Source organism: Bos taurus, chromosome 19, assembly GCF_002263795.3.
Source record: "Bos taurus isolate L1 Dominette 01449 registration number 42190680 breed Hereford chromosome 19, ARS-UCD2.0, whole genome shotgun sequence".
In the NCBI taxonomy this organism is placed as follows: Eukaryota; Metazoa; Chordata; class Mammalia; order Artiodactyla; family Bovidae; genus Bos; species Bos taurus.
Genome location: NC_037346.1, coordinates 25,133,185 through 25,148,484, shown reverse-complemented (window position 1 = coordinate 25,148,484; position 15,300 = coordinate 25,133,185). Strand labels below are relative to the sequence as shown.

General features: G+C 49.9%; 1 protein-coding gene across 2 annotated transcripts; it reads left to right on the top strand.

Moving 5' to 3' along the window:
* Window positions 1-844: 844 nt before the first annotated feature.
* Window positions 845-9,129, top strand: FBXO39 (F-box protein 39). Of its 2 annotated transcripts, none has more exons than XM_024980330.2 (4): window positions 845-935; window positions 5,521-6,588; window positions 8,279-8,455; window positions 8,790-9,129. In XM_024980330.2, the coding sequence occupies exons 2-4, from the start codon at window positions 5,563-5,565 to the stop codon at window positions 8,916-8,918; spliced, it is 1,332 nt and encodes a 443-aa protein (XP_024836098.1). In that variant the 5' UTR covers window positions 845-935; window positions 5,521-5,562; the 3' UTR covers window positions 8,919-9,129.
* Window positions 9,130-15,300: the final 6,171 nt, after the last annotated feature.

Here is a 15,300-nt window from a genome sequence, read left to right as displayed (position 1 = left end):
CACGAAGAGGTGCCAGTGGAGGCCGCTGGCAGGGGGAGCAGCTGGGAGACACCCAGAGAAGCAGCCCCCTCCCTGCGAGTAGCACAGCCCTAACTGTCTGCCTGGCCTGTGGGGAGACCCGTTAGGGTACCAGCTCCCACTAGGGAGGACAGAGCCCAGGACAGTGGGTGTTTGGGTGTGCCCCCACCCACCCAAAACTGCAGAAGTGTGACCTTTCTCAAGCTTTGTTAGGTTGGCTGAGTCAGGTTTGCTTAAGGCCTTCTTTGGGTCCTGGTGGCTCAGACAGTAACGAATCCGCCTGCAGGGCAGGAGACTGAGGTTCCATCCTTGGGTTGGGAAGATGCCCTGGAGGAGGCCATGGCAACCCACTCCAGTATTCTTGCCTCGAGAATCCCATGGACAGAGGAGCCTGGCGGGCTACAGTCCACAGTCGCAAAGACTCAGAAGCGACTGAGCGACTAACACTAGGGCTGGGTTGGCAGTGGCTTTGGCTTCCCAGAGAGCGTCCCCGACAATGGACAGGAACTGGGGCTGGATCCGGACAGGAAAGGTGGCGAACGATCGGGCCTGCACAACCCAAGTCCTGGGCAGAACCTCTTTCCCGTGTGCAGAGGGGCCGGGCAGGGGTCAGGGCCTGTTGGGTCCAGCCTCCTGCCTCCCGCCCCTGACCGGGGCGCCTCCCCGGCCATCTGCGGGGTGGGGGCACCTAGTCTGGCCCCTCGACCTGCGCGATCACCCCGGGTTTGGGCCCCGCGGCCGTGGGGATGAGCAGACCCCCGCAGGGGGCGGCGCGTCACAGAGGCGGCGGGCCGCTGGGCCTCTAGCCTCGGCCGGGTCGCGGGCGGCGGAGTTGGCGTCGGAGCGGAGGCGGCGCGGGCGGAGCAGGCCTGGCGCTTGCGGTCCCTGCAGCCGGAGAAGCGGGGCCCCGCGAACGGGTAACGCGCGCGGCGGGGTGGGCGCCCCTCCTCACCCGCCGCCCCGGGGAGGCTCCTGGGCCCTCTCCGCACCCGGGTGATGGAACACCCAGGTGTCCTCCCAGGCTTGGCAGCTGTGTGACGTTGTGAACCCGGCCTACATTCCCGCGTCTGGGTTCTAATCCTGGTCCCCACTTACCCATCTCATTTTCCTAACCTTCCAACGCCTGTTTCCCCATTTGTAAATACCTTCCTTATAGGGATGCTATTTAGAAGCACGTTGGCACCAACTTTCTGATGGCAGCAAACACTTGTGTAACATTTACTATATGCCAGGCACTGTTCTAGTGTTTTCCATCTGTCAGTCCATTTAATCCCCCCAACACTAGGAGAAAGGAACAGTCACCGTATCAACAGATGTGGAGGGGCTTCCCAGGTGGTGCTAGTACTAAAGAATCCACCTGCCCATACAGGAGACACAAGAGACGCAGGTTCCATCCCTGGGTGGGGAAGATCGCCTGGAGTAGGAAATGGCAACCCACTCCAGTATTCTTGCCTGGAATATCCCATGGACAGAGAAGCCTGATGGGCTACGGTCCATGGTGCCACAGAGAGTCTGAACTCAACAGAGAACACACACACAAAGTTACATAGTGCAGATGACAGAACCAGAATCTAACCCACTAATCTACACTGCCTCTTGAGGGGTAGCATAGGTTCCGGGTAATTACATGACTTTTGGAAGGCTTGCAACACCATTCCCAACCCTCCAAAGTTCTTCCAGCCCCACCCTATGGTTTAAAGTGTCTGATAACTATTCTGACCCTGTTCCCTTTCACTTTTCACTTTCATGCATTGGAGAGGGAAATGGCAACCCACTCCAGTGTTCTTGCCTGGGGAATCCCAGGGACGGGGAAGCCTGGTGGGCTGCCGTCTATGGGGTCGCACAGAGTCGGACACGACTGAAGCGACTTAGCAGCAGCAGCAGCAGCTTTTTTCCTTTCTTTTCTTTCCTTGGTAGCACTGTGAGGTTTCTGGGATCTTAGTTCCCTGTTCAGGGATGGAAACTGCGCCCCCTGCAGTGGAAACCAGGAGTCAACCACTGGACCACCATGGAATTCCCTGGTTTTAGCTTTTCCTGAGAAGGCAATGGCAACCCACTCCAGTACTTTCATGTATTGGAGAAGGAAATGGCAACCCACTCCACTGTTCTTGCCTGGAGAATCCCAGGGACGGGGAGCCTGGTGGGCTGCAGTCTATGGGGTCGCACAGAGTCGGACACGACTGAAGTGACTTAGCAGCAGTAGCAGCAGCAGCTTTTCTTGTGCACCTCTTAGGGCTTCCCTGGTAGCTCAGCTGATAAAGAATCACCTCCAATACAAGAGACCCCAGTTCAATTCCTGGGTTGGGAAGATCCACTGGAGAAGGGATAGGCTACCCACTCCAGTATCCTTGGACTTCCCCGATGGCTCAGATGGTAAAGAATCTGCCTGAGATGCAGGAAACCTAGGTTCAATCCCTGGGTTATAGGTTCCTTGCTCTATGCTAAGTGCTGTGGGGTCCCCTAGCCCTGGACAGTTTATATGTGAAGAAAGACACACTCTTTTTTCTTCATTAGTTAAAATACTTCCTCAAAAGAAGAATGAGGCTGTTCCTCGTCCCAAAGAGTGTGTGGGTTTCATAGAAGAGAAAGGCTTCGACACTGAAAGGGGAAAGAGAAGAGGGCAGGCTGAACCCACCAGAGCCTTGTATCCTGGGTGGGGATAGGCTGCTACCAGTTTCCATGCAGAGGCCTATCTGGGTGGGAGATGGGAGGGCCAGCTGGAGGAAGGGACCAAATTGTTCAGTAGGTGATGATGGGGTAGTGAGGATAAAGGCATGGAGGAAACCTACAGGATCTCATTTGAGGATGCTCATCACCACTGTGGTGCTGGGGAGAGCTGGAAGAGCCCCGGGGGCCCCTCCTGGGGAGAATGAATAGGAGACTGTCCACCAGAGGGTCTACTCAGACGACAGATGCAGTGTGAGACGTACACAGGGCAACGTGAGCGGTGCTTACAGACGTGGAACACACACTTGGCAAGCACATGCACAAACAAAATGAAGCACATCAAGCACACCGGAATAGTTGCCTCTGTGGGGAACGGCGAAGTGGGACATCGAGTTAAAGGGAATACATGGGCTCCCTCGTGGTGCAGACAGTAAAGAATATGCCTGCAATGCAGGAGACCCAGGTTCAATCCCTAGGTGAAGAAGATCCCCTAGAGAGGGAATGGCTCCACTATTCTTGCCTGGAAAATCCCATGGACAGAGGAGCTTGGTGGGCTATAGTCCATGGGGGTCACACAGAGTCATAAAATCAAAGAGAGTTCTTGCACAGACAAATGTCTGTCCTGAACGGAAAATTATGATTAACTTGTCCCTCTGCATCCAAGGCCTGAAAAGTAGAGGCAGGAAAAAAGTACAAGAGAAAGTAAGAAAGCCCAGGTCTAGCCTGGGTCCTATTACTAACCGACTGTGTGACCACAGGCAAGCCCCTTCACCTCTCTGTGTCTAGTTTCCATCTGTTAAAAAAAAAATTCAATTCTCAGGTCTCTTCCATCTCTGAGCCACAATGAATAAAAAAGTCAATTAAAGTTTTGTGGAGCCATAGAGCTTAAACCTTGAGAAGGCAATGGCAACCCACTCCAGTACTCTTGCCTGGAAAATCCCATGGACGGAGGAGCCTGGTGGGCTACAGTCCACGGGGTCGCTAAGAGTCGGACACAACTGAGCGACTTCACTTTCACTTTTCACTTTCATGCATTGGAGAAGGAAATGGCAACCCACTCCAGTGTTATTGCCTGGAGAATCCTAGGGATGGCAGAGCCTGCTGGGCTGCCATCTATGGGGTCGCACAGAGTCGGACACAACTGAAGCGACTTAGCAGCAGCAGCAGCAGGACTTAAACCTTAAAAATGGAGGGCTGGGGAGAGGTAGAGAAAAGGAGGGTAGTTTTCAAGCATGGGAAACTTTGAAAGCAAAGCCATGAAGATTACAGCAGATGACTATGAAAAGTCTGACTGAGGGCTCAGTGTATCTGGTAGGGCCTTACCCCAGTTCTTCCCTGGGACTCCCTAGCTTGACTGGGGTACCACCTGCAATTCAATCAAGTCAGAGACTTTCCAGTCCTTCCATTTCTCTGTTCACCAATTGCCAAATTATGTCCACTAAAAAACTCACAATTCACCCCGATTCCCACTATCATGCTGCCCTAGTCCCAGGCTTCAAGCCTGGACTCTGCTCTAGACCATCCTTCCTCCACTCCCCCAGAGTATTCTTTCTTTACCTCAAGACTGTCCACAGCACTTCTGGGCATGTGATCCTTAGACCTGCCCTGATGTCAGCGAGGTTCTCCACCTTTGTTCTGCAGCTGTGCCTTTTGAATAGAGACACGTGTGTACACGGCTAGTTGCTTCAGTCGTGTCTGACTCTTTGCAACCCCATGGACTGTAGCCCACCAGGCTCCTCTGTCCATGGGATTCTCCAGGCAAAGATACTGGAGTGGGCTGCCATGCCCTCCTCCAGGGGATCTTCCTGACCCAGGGATCGAACCCATGTCTCTTCTGTCTCCTGCATTGGCAGGCGAGTTCTTTACCACTGGCATCACCTGGGAAGCCCCAAATAGAGACACAGCCATCGGCAGTGTCGCTCAACACAGTGATTCATCCAGAGAAGATGTCAGAATTCCTCTAGGACACAGCCTTTATCACATCATTCAGAGCATCTTGAATGATGCCCTTGAGCCAGAACTTCCCACTGCCCCAAATCCAGGTTCATCACTCCTTGCCTGTCACAAATTAACAAGCTTCAAATTAAGCTTCAAACAACTATTAATTCCCTGAATATGAACACATCACATATGCTCACATCCTGTGACTTCACCCGTCTTGTTCCCTCTTCCTGGAGTATACCAGATCCTCCACCACCAACCTATCTGCTTTGCACACACATATCCACCCTGCAAACCTCAGCTCAGATGCCACCTCCTCCAAGCAGCCCTCTCTACTACTTCTTACCCAGAAAGAATTAATCATGCTTTGTTTGTGCTACCCTGCACCATGCATGGGCTTCCCAGATGGCTCAGTGGGTGAAGAATCCTTCTGCCAGTGCAGGAGATGCAAGAGGCGCGGATTCGATTCCTGGGTCAGGAAGATCCCCTGGAGGAGGAAGTGGCAACCCACCCCAGTATTCTTGCCTGGAGAATCCCATGGACAGAGGAGCCTGGTGGGCTACAGTCCATGGGGTCGAAAAGAGTCGGACACGACTGAGCGACTGAGCAGAGGCGGAGGCACCACGAATATACCTGAGCCTTTTCTCGCCTCCCACAGTGTTGTAACAGTCCTGGTCTGTGTCCCCGCTAGACCCCTGCTGGGCTGTGAATCCTGTGGGTGTACACTGTATGGTGTATTTATCTTTGTCCCCCATGCCCCAGCCCAGTACTGACACATGGGGCTGCAGAGCAAGTTCATTGCATTAGGTTTAATATGTGTTTGGCAGGTAATGGTCTTCCTTTTCACTCCCCACAGAAAACAAGTGATTGCTTTTCTTTCCTCATTTTTGGAAGCCCTGCCCACCACGCAGCTGCAGTGGACATCCTGGTTCCCCGATGGACGAAGAAGACCAACTGATCCAGCCTCAAGACCAGAGCTGCTGGGCCACCCTGCCCGATGTGTGCCTGCGTCGTGTCTTCTGGTGGCTGGGAGACAGGGACAGGTCCAGAGCGGCCCTTGTCTGCAGGAAGTGGAACCAGATGATGTATTCAGCTGACCTCTGGCGATATAGGACCATCACGTTCAGTGGGAGACCTTCCAGGGTACATGCGTCCGAATTCGAGTCAGCCCTTTGGTATGTTAAGAAATTTGGTCGTTACCTGGAGCACCTGGAGATCAAATTCCTGAATCCTTACAACGCTGTCCTGACCAAGAAGTTCCAGGTCACCATGCGAGGCCTCCTCTCATGTCTGGGCAAGAGTAACAACCGTCTGAAATCTCTCTCCATCCAGCATCTCGAGTTGGACCGCCTGGTCTGGAGGAACAGCATCAGGAGCTCATTCATGAAAAGCTTGAGCTTCTTCTTGAAGAAGATGGGCAAACACCTGAACTATCTCAGCCTGAAGGGGGCCAGGCTCACCACGGAACAAGGCTGCCACATCCTCAACGCCCTGAGCTACTTACGGAACGAGAGCACGGTGACGGAGCTCAACATCGAGGACTGTTTCAGCCACCACCTTGCCGTCTACAGCAGTCCCCAGTTCAACAAGACCATGGCCACGTTCCGCAACCTGGTGTCCCTGACTCTCAACTACAACTGCATCTCTGACGAGCTGCTGGAGAACCTGTGCGACAACAACACTGGCACCCTCCGGACCATGAACATCAAGTGCCACATTCATGACCCCCACGGGCAGGTCATCTGGGGTATGTCTTGGGCCAAGCTGGCCAGGCACGCCACCAGCCTGAAGGTCAACTTCTTCTTTGAGCGGGTCATGAAGTACGAGCGCTTGGCCCGGATCCTCTTGCAGGAGATCCCCATCAGGAGCATCAGTCTGAGAAGCTGCTATTTCAGCGACCCTGACTGGTCCATGAGACCCACCCTGACGGATCTCCTGCCCACCTTTCGGCACACTCTGCAGGTAGGTACGACCCTAGGGCCGGGAGGCCTGGGAGGAGTGGCTGCCCCCTGGTTCCTCCTGCCTGCTCTCAAAAGGTGAAAGTGTTAGACGCTCAGCCATGCCCAACTCTTTTGCGACCCCATGGACTGTAGCCTCCCAGGCTCCTCTGTCCATGGGATTCTCCAGGCAAGAATACTAGAGTGGGTTGCCATTTCCTTCTCCCGGGGATCTTCCTGACTCAGGGATCGAACCCGGGTCTCCTTTGTTGCAAGCAGCTTCTTTACCATCTGAGCCACCAGGGAAGCCTTAAGTTGAGATTCTGAGAAAGGTCACCAAACTACGCCTCTCCTGGTCCCCAAGACCACAGCAGAGGACAAAAGCTACTGCTCGCTTCTTGTACATGAAACCCACTCTTGGGTGACTGTCCACCAAGGAAAGCGCCTATATCCCTGGCTCAGAACTCTGAGGCCTGAGCATGCAGGTGCCTCCACCGGTGACCAGCAGATGGGCAGCCCCTTCCACTCACCCACCTGACACAGCAGTACACGGGACACAGAGCAGCTCCAAACCAGACAAAAAACCAGACTTGACCCAAGTTACCGAAGAGCTCAGAGGTGTGGGCTACTCTAATCTGGCAGCTCCCCATCTACAAAATCAGCATCATTTTGTCCCCTACTGAGGACCTCACAGTCTTCTCAAGTGGCTCAGCGGTAAAGAATCCATGACTGCCAATGGAGGAGATGCAGTTTCGATTCCTGGGTTGGGAAGATCCCCTGCAGAAGGGCATGACAACCCACTCTGGTATTCTTGTCTGGAGAATCCCATGCACAGAGGAGCCTGCCGGGCTACAGTCCAGGGGATCACAAAGAGTCAGACACAACTGAGCAACTGAGTAACAAGGACCACACACGAGTCTGTGAGCATGGATATACAAGGGTATATATACCACTACTGGGACTTTCCTGGCAGTCCTGTGGCTAAGCCTCCACACTCCCAATGCAGGGGACCCAGCTTCAATCCATGGTCAGGGAACTAGATCCCATATGACGCAACTAAGGGTTTGCATGCCACAAGTAAGACCCAGTGCAGTCAAGTAAAGTAATTAATTTATACCACTTAATAAATGTATAATTATATCACAAATAAATGATAACTTAATAAGTTCATTAATAAACTTATAAATTAAGAAACACCAACACTTACAGTGAGGGATGACAAAGTGTGAAGAGGTCATTTACGCTCACACAGCCCTGAAGTGGGCAGGCAGACATCATACTACCTTTTGGTATTGCCCATAGTCACCTGGCCAGTCCACTGCAGGGCCAGGAACACCACCTTGGTCTCCAGACTCTAGGTACATAGCCTCAAAACTCTAAGTTTTGGAAACTTGGATGAGATCACTTGCATTTCCCAAATCCCTTCCTCTGACAACTGCGTGTCCAGTGTCCCTTATCTAAGGCACTGGAGGGGACTTGCCCAGTGGGCCAGTGGTTGAGACTCCGCTTCCACTGCAGGAAGCATGGGTTCCAGCCCTGGTCCTGATCAGGGAAACTAGGCTCCTGTGTGCCACGTGGCATGTCCAATAAATAAATAAAACACTTAAACCGCCAGGGCCACCAGGCCAGTGCTGGATCATGAAAGTGCTATGAAATGACCCAGCCAAGTCCCAGCATCTCTGTTCACATCGTCTGCCCCATTGGTGCTTTTCCAGAAACTAACTTTTGAATTCAACAACAACCATGAGTCTCTGGATGAAGAGCTGCACCTCCTCATCTTATCCTGCAGGAAGTTGTTTTATTTCAAAATCTGGGCTTTCCTGGATGTTAAGTTTGTGGAGCGGATCCTAAAGAGCCGGGAGGAAGGGCAATGTGCCCTGCGCACACTCAAGGTAAGAGCACCCTGGGGGAGTTCCACTGAGGGCAGGGGCACAGGGGCTTCTCGGAGGCAGGTGTCCACTCCTGGGATGAAGGTCAGGGATGAGGCAGGGCATGGGGGTTGGATATCTCACAAGTCTGTCCCTTCTGTGAAATTGCTAATTTCCAAGGGAATCTGGAGTTTAGGATTAATAATTAGTAGTAATCATCCTCAGCATTAATAGTTGGGTTTAGGCTTTTCCTGATTCTGCCGACAATTGTACAGGTACCTCATTTGGATTGTCTTCGGGGCCTGGGTGATGTAGTCACAGGGTGCGTGTGTGCAGATGTGTTTCTCTGTTGGCACAGGTGAGAATTTATACAAACAGATATGAGACGAATGAAGAGGACAGGACACTGCGGGAAATTTACAGGAAGTACAGAAAGCTGATCGATTCAGAGCTTAACTATTTTGTCATCGCTTACCCCATGATGTAACAACCAGCGCTCTCCAGAGAAAGAAAACCACGAGCACTTTGAACCTGACAATCCCGTCCTCATAGAATGACACTTGGGGCATCCCCTACTCCACCCCTTTTCTTCCTCTCTCTCCTTTTTTGCTGGTTTCACACCAACGTGGCACCCCAGCAATGCCTAGGATGTCATGCGAAGACCCCAGGTGACTTTAAAGTGCTATCTTTGCCAACTATCCAGGGGTGATTTCTCTTTTTTGTGGTTTGGTTTTGCTTTTTGAGTCTCAGTCAGCCATGGAGCTGAAGGCCCAAAGCCTCTCAGAGCAGGTTCTTACTCAGGGACCCTGATTCTTGCTAACCTTGCTCCCGAAAAGGTGCCAGGGAGCAAATGGAGCCACGATTTCCATTGACTATCAGTGTCAGCTCAGAAAGACTTTTTTTTTTTAAACAAGATTTGTTTATTTATTTTTAATCTTTGGTAACACCCTGCAGCATATGAGATCTTATTTCTCTGACCAGGCATCGAACCCATATTCCTTGCATTAGAAGGCGGAGTCTTAACCACTGGACCGCCAGGGAGGTCCGCCAGAAACTCTTTCTATCTTGGCTGACCTTCATGTCAGAGCCTCGTGCCACTGAAGGTGGCCAAGTCTGCTCTCAGATGAATGAAATCCACCAGCAGGTCCTCCAGCGAAGCAGGGGGATTCCCACGTGTAGACAGAGCTGCTCAGAGCCAGAACTCCTTCCCACAGGAGCTCAGCTCCTAATCTGTTGGTGTTATGGACTCAGATCTCCCACATCTGCTTTTCTGGTTCTCCTTTATTTTCCCCATCCAGGCAGCATGGTGCTCAGCCTGCTACAAAAGCTGGGCTCTCATGTGGGGCTGAAGCAGAAGTGACCATGACCTTCGTAGTCACAAAGCATCTGTAATGTCCTGGAGAAATGTCCCTGATACAATGCTAAGTGAAAAAGGCATGACACAAAACTGTGTTTTGTGTGATATCAATCACAATAAAATACAAGTACAGGTTTTTTTTTTTTTAAGCATAGGAGAGATATACCAAAAATGTTAATAGTGATCTCTGAGTGGTGGGATTATGGGTGATTTTTATTTTCCTTTTTATGCTGTCCCCTATTTCTCAGATTTTCTACAAAGACCATGTGCTATTTTTATAGTCACAGGGAAACATGATGTGTTTTAAACGGGGAGTATGGATAAACTCCTGAGCCCATGCTGTTGACATGGATTGCTTCTGATCTTTTGAGGTTTTGTGCATATAGTTCTACCCAGGGTTTTTTCCCCAATCAGTTCAGTTCAGTCGCTCAGTCATGTCCCACTCTTTGCGACCCCATGAACTGCAACACGCCAGGCCTCCCTGTCCATCACCAACTCCTGGAGTCCACCCAAACCCATGTCCATTGAGTCCGTGATGCCATCTAACCATCTCATTCTCTGTCGTCCCCTTCTCCTCCTGCCCTCAATCTTTCCCAGCATCAGGGTCTTTTCAAATGAGTCAGCTCTTCGCATCAGGTGGCCAAAGTATTGAAGTTTCAGCTTCAACATCAGTCCTTCCAATGAACACCCAGGACTGATCTCCTTTAGAATTGACTGGTTGGATCTCCTTGCAGTCCAAGGGACTCTCAAGAGTCTTCTCCAACACCACAGTTCAAAAGCATCAATTCTTCAGCGCTCAGCTTTCTTTATAGTCCACCTCTCACATCCCTACATGACCCCTGAAAAACCATAGCCTTGACTAGATGGACCTTTGTTGGCAAAGTAATGTCTCTGCTTTTTAATATGCTGTCTGGGTTGGTCATAACTTTCCTTCCAAGAAATAATTGTCTTTTAATTTCATTGCTGTAATCACCATCTGCAGTGATTCTGGAGCCCAGAAAAATAAAGTCAGCCACCGTTTCCCCATCTATTTCCCATGAAGTGATGGGACCGGATGCCATGATCTTAGTTTTCTGAATGTTGAGCTTTCAGCCAACTTTTTCACTCTCCTATTTCACTTTCATCAAGAGGCTCTTTAGTTCTTCTTCACTTTCTGCCATAAATTAATAAAATCTCAGGATACTTTTGACAAGTGTCTCACTTTAGATTTTATCTCATCTTTTGTATGTTGTATCCATATTTATGCTTAGCTTTTCAGGTCTTTATTAAAACTCATTCTTATCTAGTGCTTTTCAATTTTCACAGCATTTCCACAATCACTGTCTGATCTGAATGTCCCTGCAATGCTCTTGGGTGCCTGTGGTTCCTGTTTCATGAACATTCAGAAAAAATCAGCACTGGCAAGGGGTGCAGGGTCCCTATCTGGTTACCAACTCAGGTTCAACTGTGTGTTTCTCAAGAAATCAATATTGAGAGACACGTGTTGGGTAAAAGGAAAGATAGCTTTCTTGAGGAAGCCAGCAATCCTGGGAAGAAGGTAGACTCATGTCCCGAAAACCAACTCACCATTGGTGATCAGGGGGCAAGATCTTTTAAAGAGGAGTTTTAGGGGTGCACAGGCCGGTGAGGGGCCACATGCAGAACAGCACAATCAACTCAGATAATCATCTTGAGATTCCTCTTGCTGTGTTTTGATCAGCCTCATTATTTTTAAAAGAAAACTATGTTTGCCTGCATCGGGTCTTGGTTGCAGCACGTGGGATCGTTTGTTATGGCACGCAGACTTCTCTCTAGTTGTGGTACACGAGCTCTGTAGTCTGCAGCTAACGGGCTCTCGAGCTGAGGCACTGGTTCAGTGGTTGTGGCGCACAGGCTTAGTTGCTCCATGGCCTGTGTGATCTTAGTTCCCCAACCAGAGATCAAACCCACATCCCCTCCACTGGAAGGTGGATTCTTTACCACTGCACCACCTGGATATTTTTTTTTAAGTAAATAGCATTGTCAACTAATTATACAGTAGTGAGGAATACAATACAGACACACAGAACAATGGCTATATTAACAACACGCACATTATTATGATCTAAGGGTGACCATGTCGTCCAGCATAGAAGCTGCTTTTCTTCCTCCCCAAGATCTTCCACTCCATGTTGTCCAACCCCCTGAACGAATGTGACCTGGGCCACCCTTGATGACAGCTCTAGAGGTGGTCTGACTGTTCCATTTCAAAAGGTCATTTCCAAAAGATATTTCTCTCGTATGACTTTTTCAACTCTTCTAAGTCACAATCTAACCTTGTCACTCACTCGCCCATGTAATGAGTGATGTAATGAGGGATAGTATGACCTGTCTGTGACTGAATAATTAAGCAACTTTAGAGAAACGCAGGATCACGAAGAGAGACAGATGTTTACTGAAGTAACAGCTAATAGCAGAAAAGTATAATCAACCATAGCGTCCACCAGCTTGGGAATCGGTGACCTGAAAGTGAAAGTGATGCTTGCTCAGTCGTGCCGGACTCTTTGTCACCCGGTGGACTGTAGCCCACGAGGCTCCTCTGTCCATGGGATTCTCTGGAGTGGGTAGCCATGCCCTTCTCCAGGGGATCTGCCTCACCCAGGGGCTGAACTCAGGTCTCCTGCGTTACGAGCAGATTCTTTACTGTGTAAGCCACCTGGGAAACCTAAGTGCTGGTAATTCTGCATCATTTTAAAGACAGGTGGGTCTTCATGTCTTGACATGGACACCCTTCAAGACGTGCTAAGTGAAAAAAGCAGGCTGCAGGGCTCTCCTGCAGGAGCAGGACTTGACTCTCCAGACAGGCTTCTGACTTGGGCCCCTGAGGCCCCTCTGATTCTGGGGCTCATCAACCTCCCTGCTGCGTCCCCTGGTGGCTTCCTGGCCGCCATCCCGACCCCAACCCCATCAAGACCAGCCACCCAGATAAGCGACCCCAGCAGGCAGGAGCCAGTGTCTGCCTGCTTCCTTCAGGGTCCCAGATGCTGAAGACCAGTTTCCTTTCCTGGTGGTCAAGGAAATCAGAGAACAGCCAATCCCCATTCGGACTTGTTCTCTGGGGCTGGTTCATCATCACCCCTTTGAATGGAATACTGGGAAGGCCCATGTCTTTTCTGGACATTGCACTGGGAAAATTTCCAGGGTCACTTCAAGTTATAAAAGTCTCATTTCAGTAATTGCAGTTTTGAGAGCCATACAGAGTGGTCAGATGCACAGAGATGGAGAGTAGGATGTGCTTCCTGGGGGCAGGGGCAAGGGGGTAGGGGTGGGGGTGGGTAATGGGGAGTTCTTGTTTAGCAGACATGGGGTTTCAGTTGCGCTTGATGAAAGTTCTGGAGATGGGTAAACAACAATACCCAATTGGGTATGCAACAATTTGGTCCTGCTGAATCTTACATTTTAAAACTGTTAAAATGAGAAATTGGATGTTATGTGTATCTTACCACAAAGGGGAGGAGAGGGCGAGATGTATGGAAAGAGTAACATGGAAACTTACACTATCGTATGTAAAATAGATACCCAATGGGAATTTGCTGTATGGCTAAGGAAACTCAAACAGGGGCTCTGTATCAACATAGAGGGGTAGGATGGGGAGGGAGATGGGAGGGAAGTTCAAAAGGGAGGGGATATATGTATACCTTTGGCTGATTCATGATGAGATTTGACAGAAAACAACAAAGTTCTGTAAAGCAATTATCCTTCAATAAAAAATAAATAAAATTTTAAAAAAAGATATACAAAGAGTACAAACCAAAAAACAAACAAACAAAAAGTTTATTTAAGTTTAAAAGCATCTCTTCTGCACCTTCCCGATCTATTATGGGTAGATAGCACACAGCGGGGGAAAAACTGCATGTGAGTCTGTGGGTCTGTACGTGGGAGCGACTCTGTGTGGGGGATGAATGTTGCTTCCCCTCTCCCTCTGCTCGCACATCCTGAGATCCTCTTCCTTACTCACTCACTGGGCTGTTTTTGTTTCCTCCGGGGTTGAAATAGGGGAGAGAGAGGAGCGTTCTACTCGAAAAATCAGCTCTTGGGACCTCCCTGGCAGACGAGTGGTTAAGACTCCCAGGGCCGGGGGCTCAGTTTCCATCCCTGGTCAGGGAACTCTGGAACTCTGGTGGGGTTCCATCCCTGACTCGGGCTCCATGCCTGGTCATGCCACATGCCCTGTGGTACAGCCAAAAAGACTACTAATAAAAATTTTTTAAAATCAAATTCTAACTAGTACTGGGTGGCCTGCCACACATCTCCCCAGGCTTGCTATGTGTAGAAAGCTGACTCTTCATCTAGTAACTCTTGAAAGTTCTTCCTAACCTGCAGCCCACATCATTACCAGGGTCTCTCACCTACAAGTTTCACCCTTGGTCTGGAGGGGCCCTGCTGGGAGCGAGCTCCACCCATGGCAAAGGTCATGAGGAAGGAGGCTCAGCATACACAATGGCGGGATCGAGCCTCAGGAGTCCCCCTGGAAATTCTCGAGCATCTACCCCCAAAAACCAGAGTCTGCCTACTTTCTGCTTTGTGCTTTCACCTACACCTCTGACTTTACGGGGGGCTGTCCCCCACTACCTCTCTCTGAAAAAAGAGTTAGCTTACAGCTCCAGTTAATAATTGCTGGGTGTGACAGTGTTTCAACCTACAAACTCCTTTGGAAATCCTCTAGCCTGCCTGAATAGGTTTTTCCGGCCACATGTGATTGCTCAGAGCCTCCCAACTGTGAGAGGCATGAGATGTTCTAAACTGTCTAAATACAGAGTCCTTTGAGCAGTTAAAAGATTGATTAGAAATTGTATTGGTGAAGGGTTTTTCACTTGTTGGGCCAATGTTTGCTGCTAAGTCTCCATATCCCTTACCTGCTGTGTCCCTGGCAGTGTATTGATTAATATAATTGGTGTAAGTAGTAGCTTTAATGTTTGTAACCTTGGACCCTTGAGTTAATTCTTTTCTTGATTGAGCCCACCACACCTTTGCCCTATAGGAATGTAACTTTATCTAATGCTTTTGGAGGGTGGCTCCTGACTTTGGAATAATCACCTTTAGAGAAAAATAAGTTTCTTAAAATGTTAACAGGCCTCCTGGCCAGAAGATGATGTAATTCACCTGAACTTTTGCATATGATAAGTTTGAAAGTCTGGCTTTGTTTAGGATCAGGAACTGCTGTTCTTGCATGACTCTACCCCTTCCCCCATTTTCCTCTATGCACAACTTAAGGTATAAAAACTGCTTTGGAAAATAAAGTGCGGGCCTTGTTCACCGAAACTTGGTCTCCCCATATCGCTCTCTCTCTCACTCTGGTTGAGTCTCCATCTGGAGCGCGGAACCCACCATGCTTACTAATTATGCCTGGGCTTCTAAGATCCGACCGGGGAGGCCTCAGTGTTTCCTCTCCTTCGGGAGAACGGAAGGACGCCTGCGGCCTACGTAAGTGGTGCAAACTTCTTGTCTTGAAGTTTTATTGGTCTCCCGCGTAAACCAAGCTACTCAGCCTCTT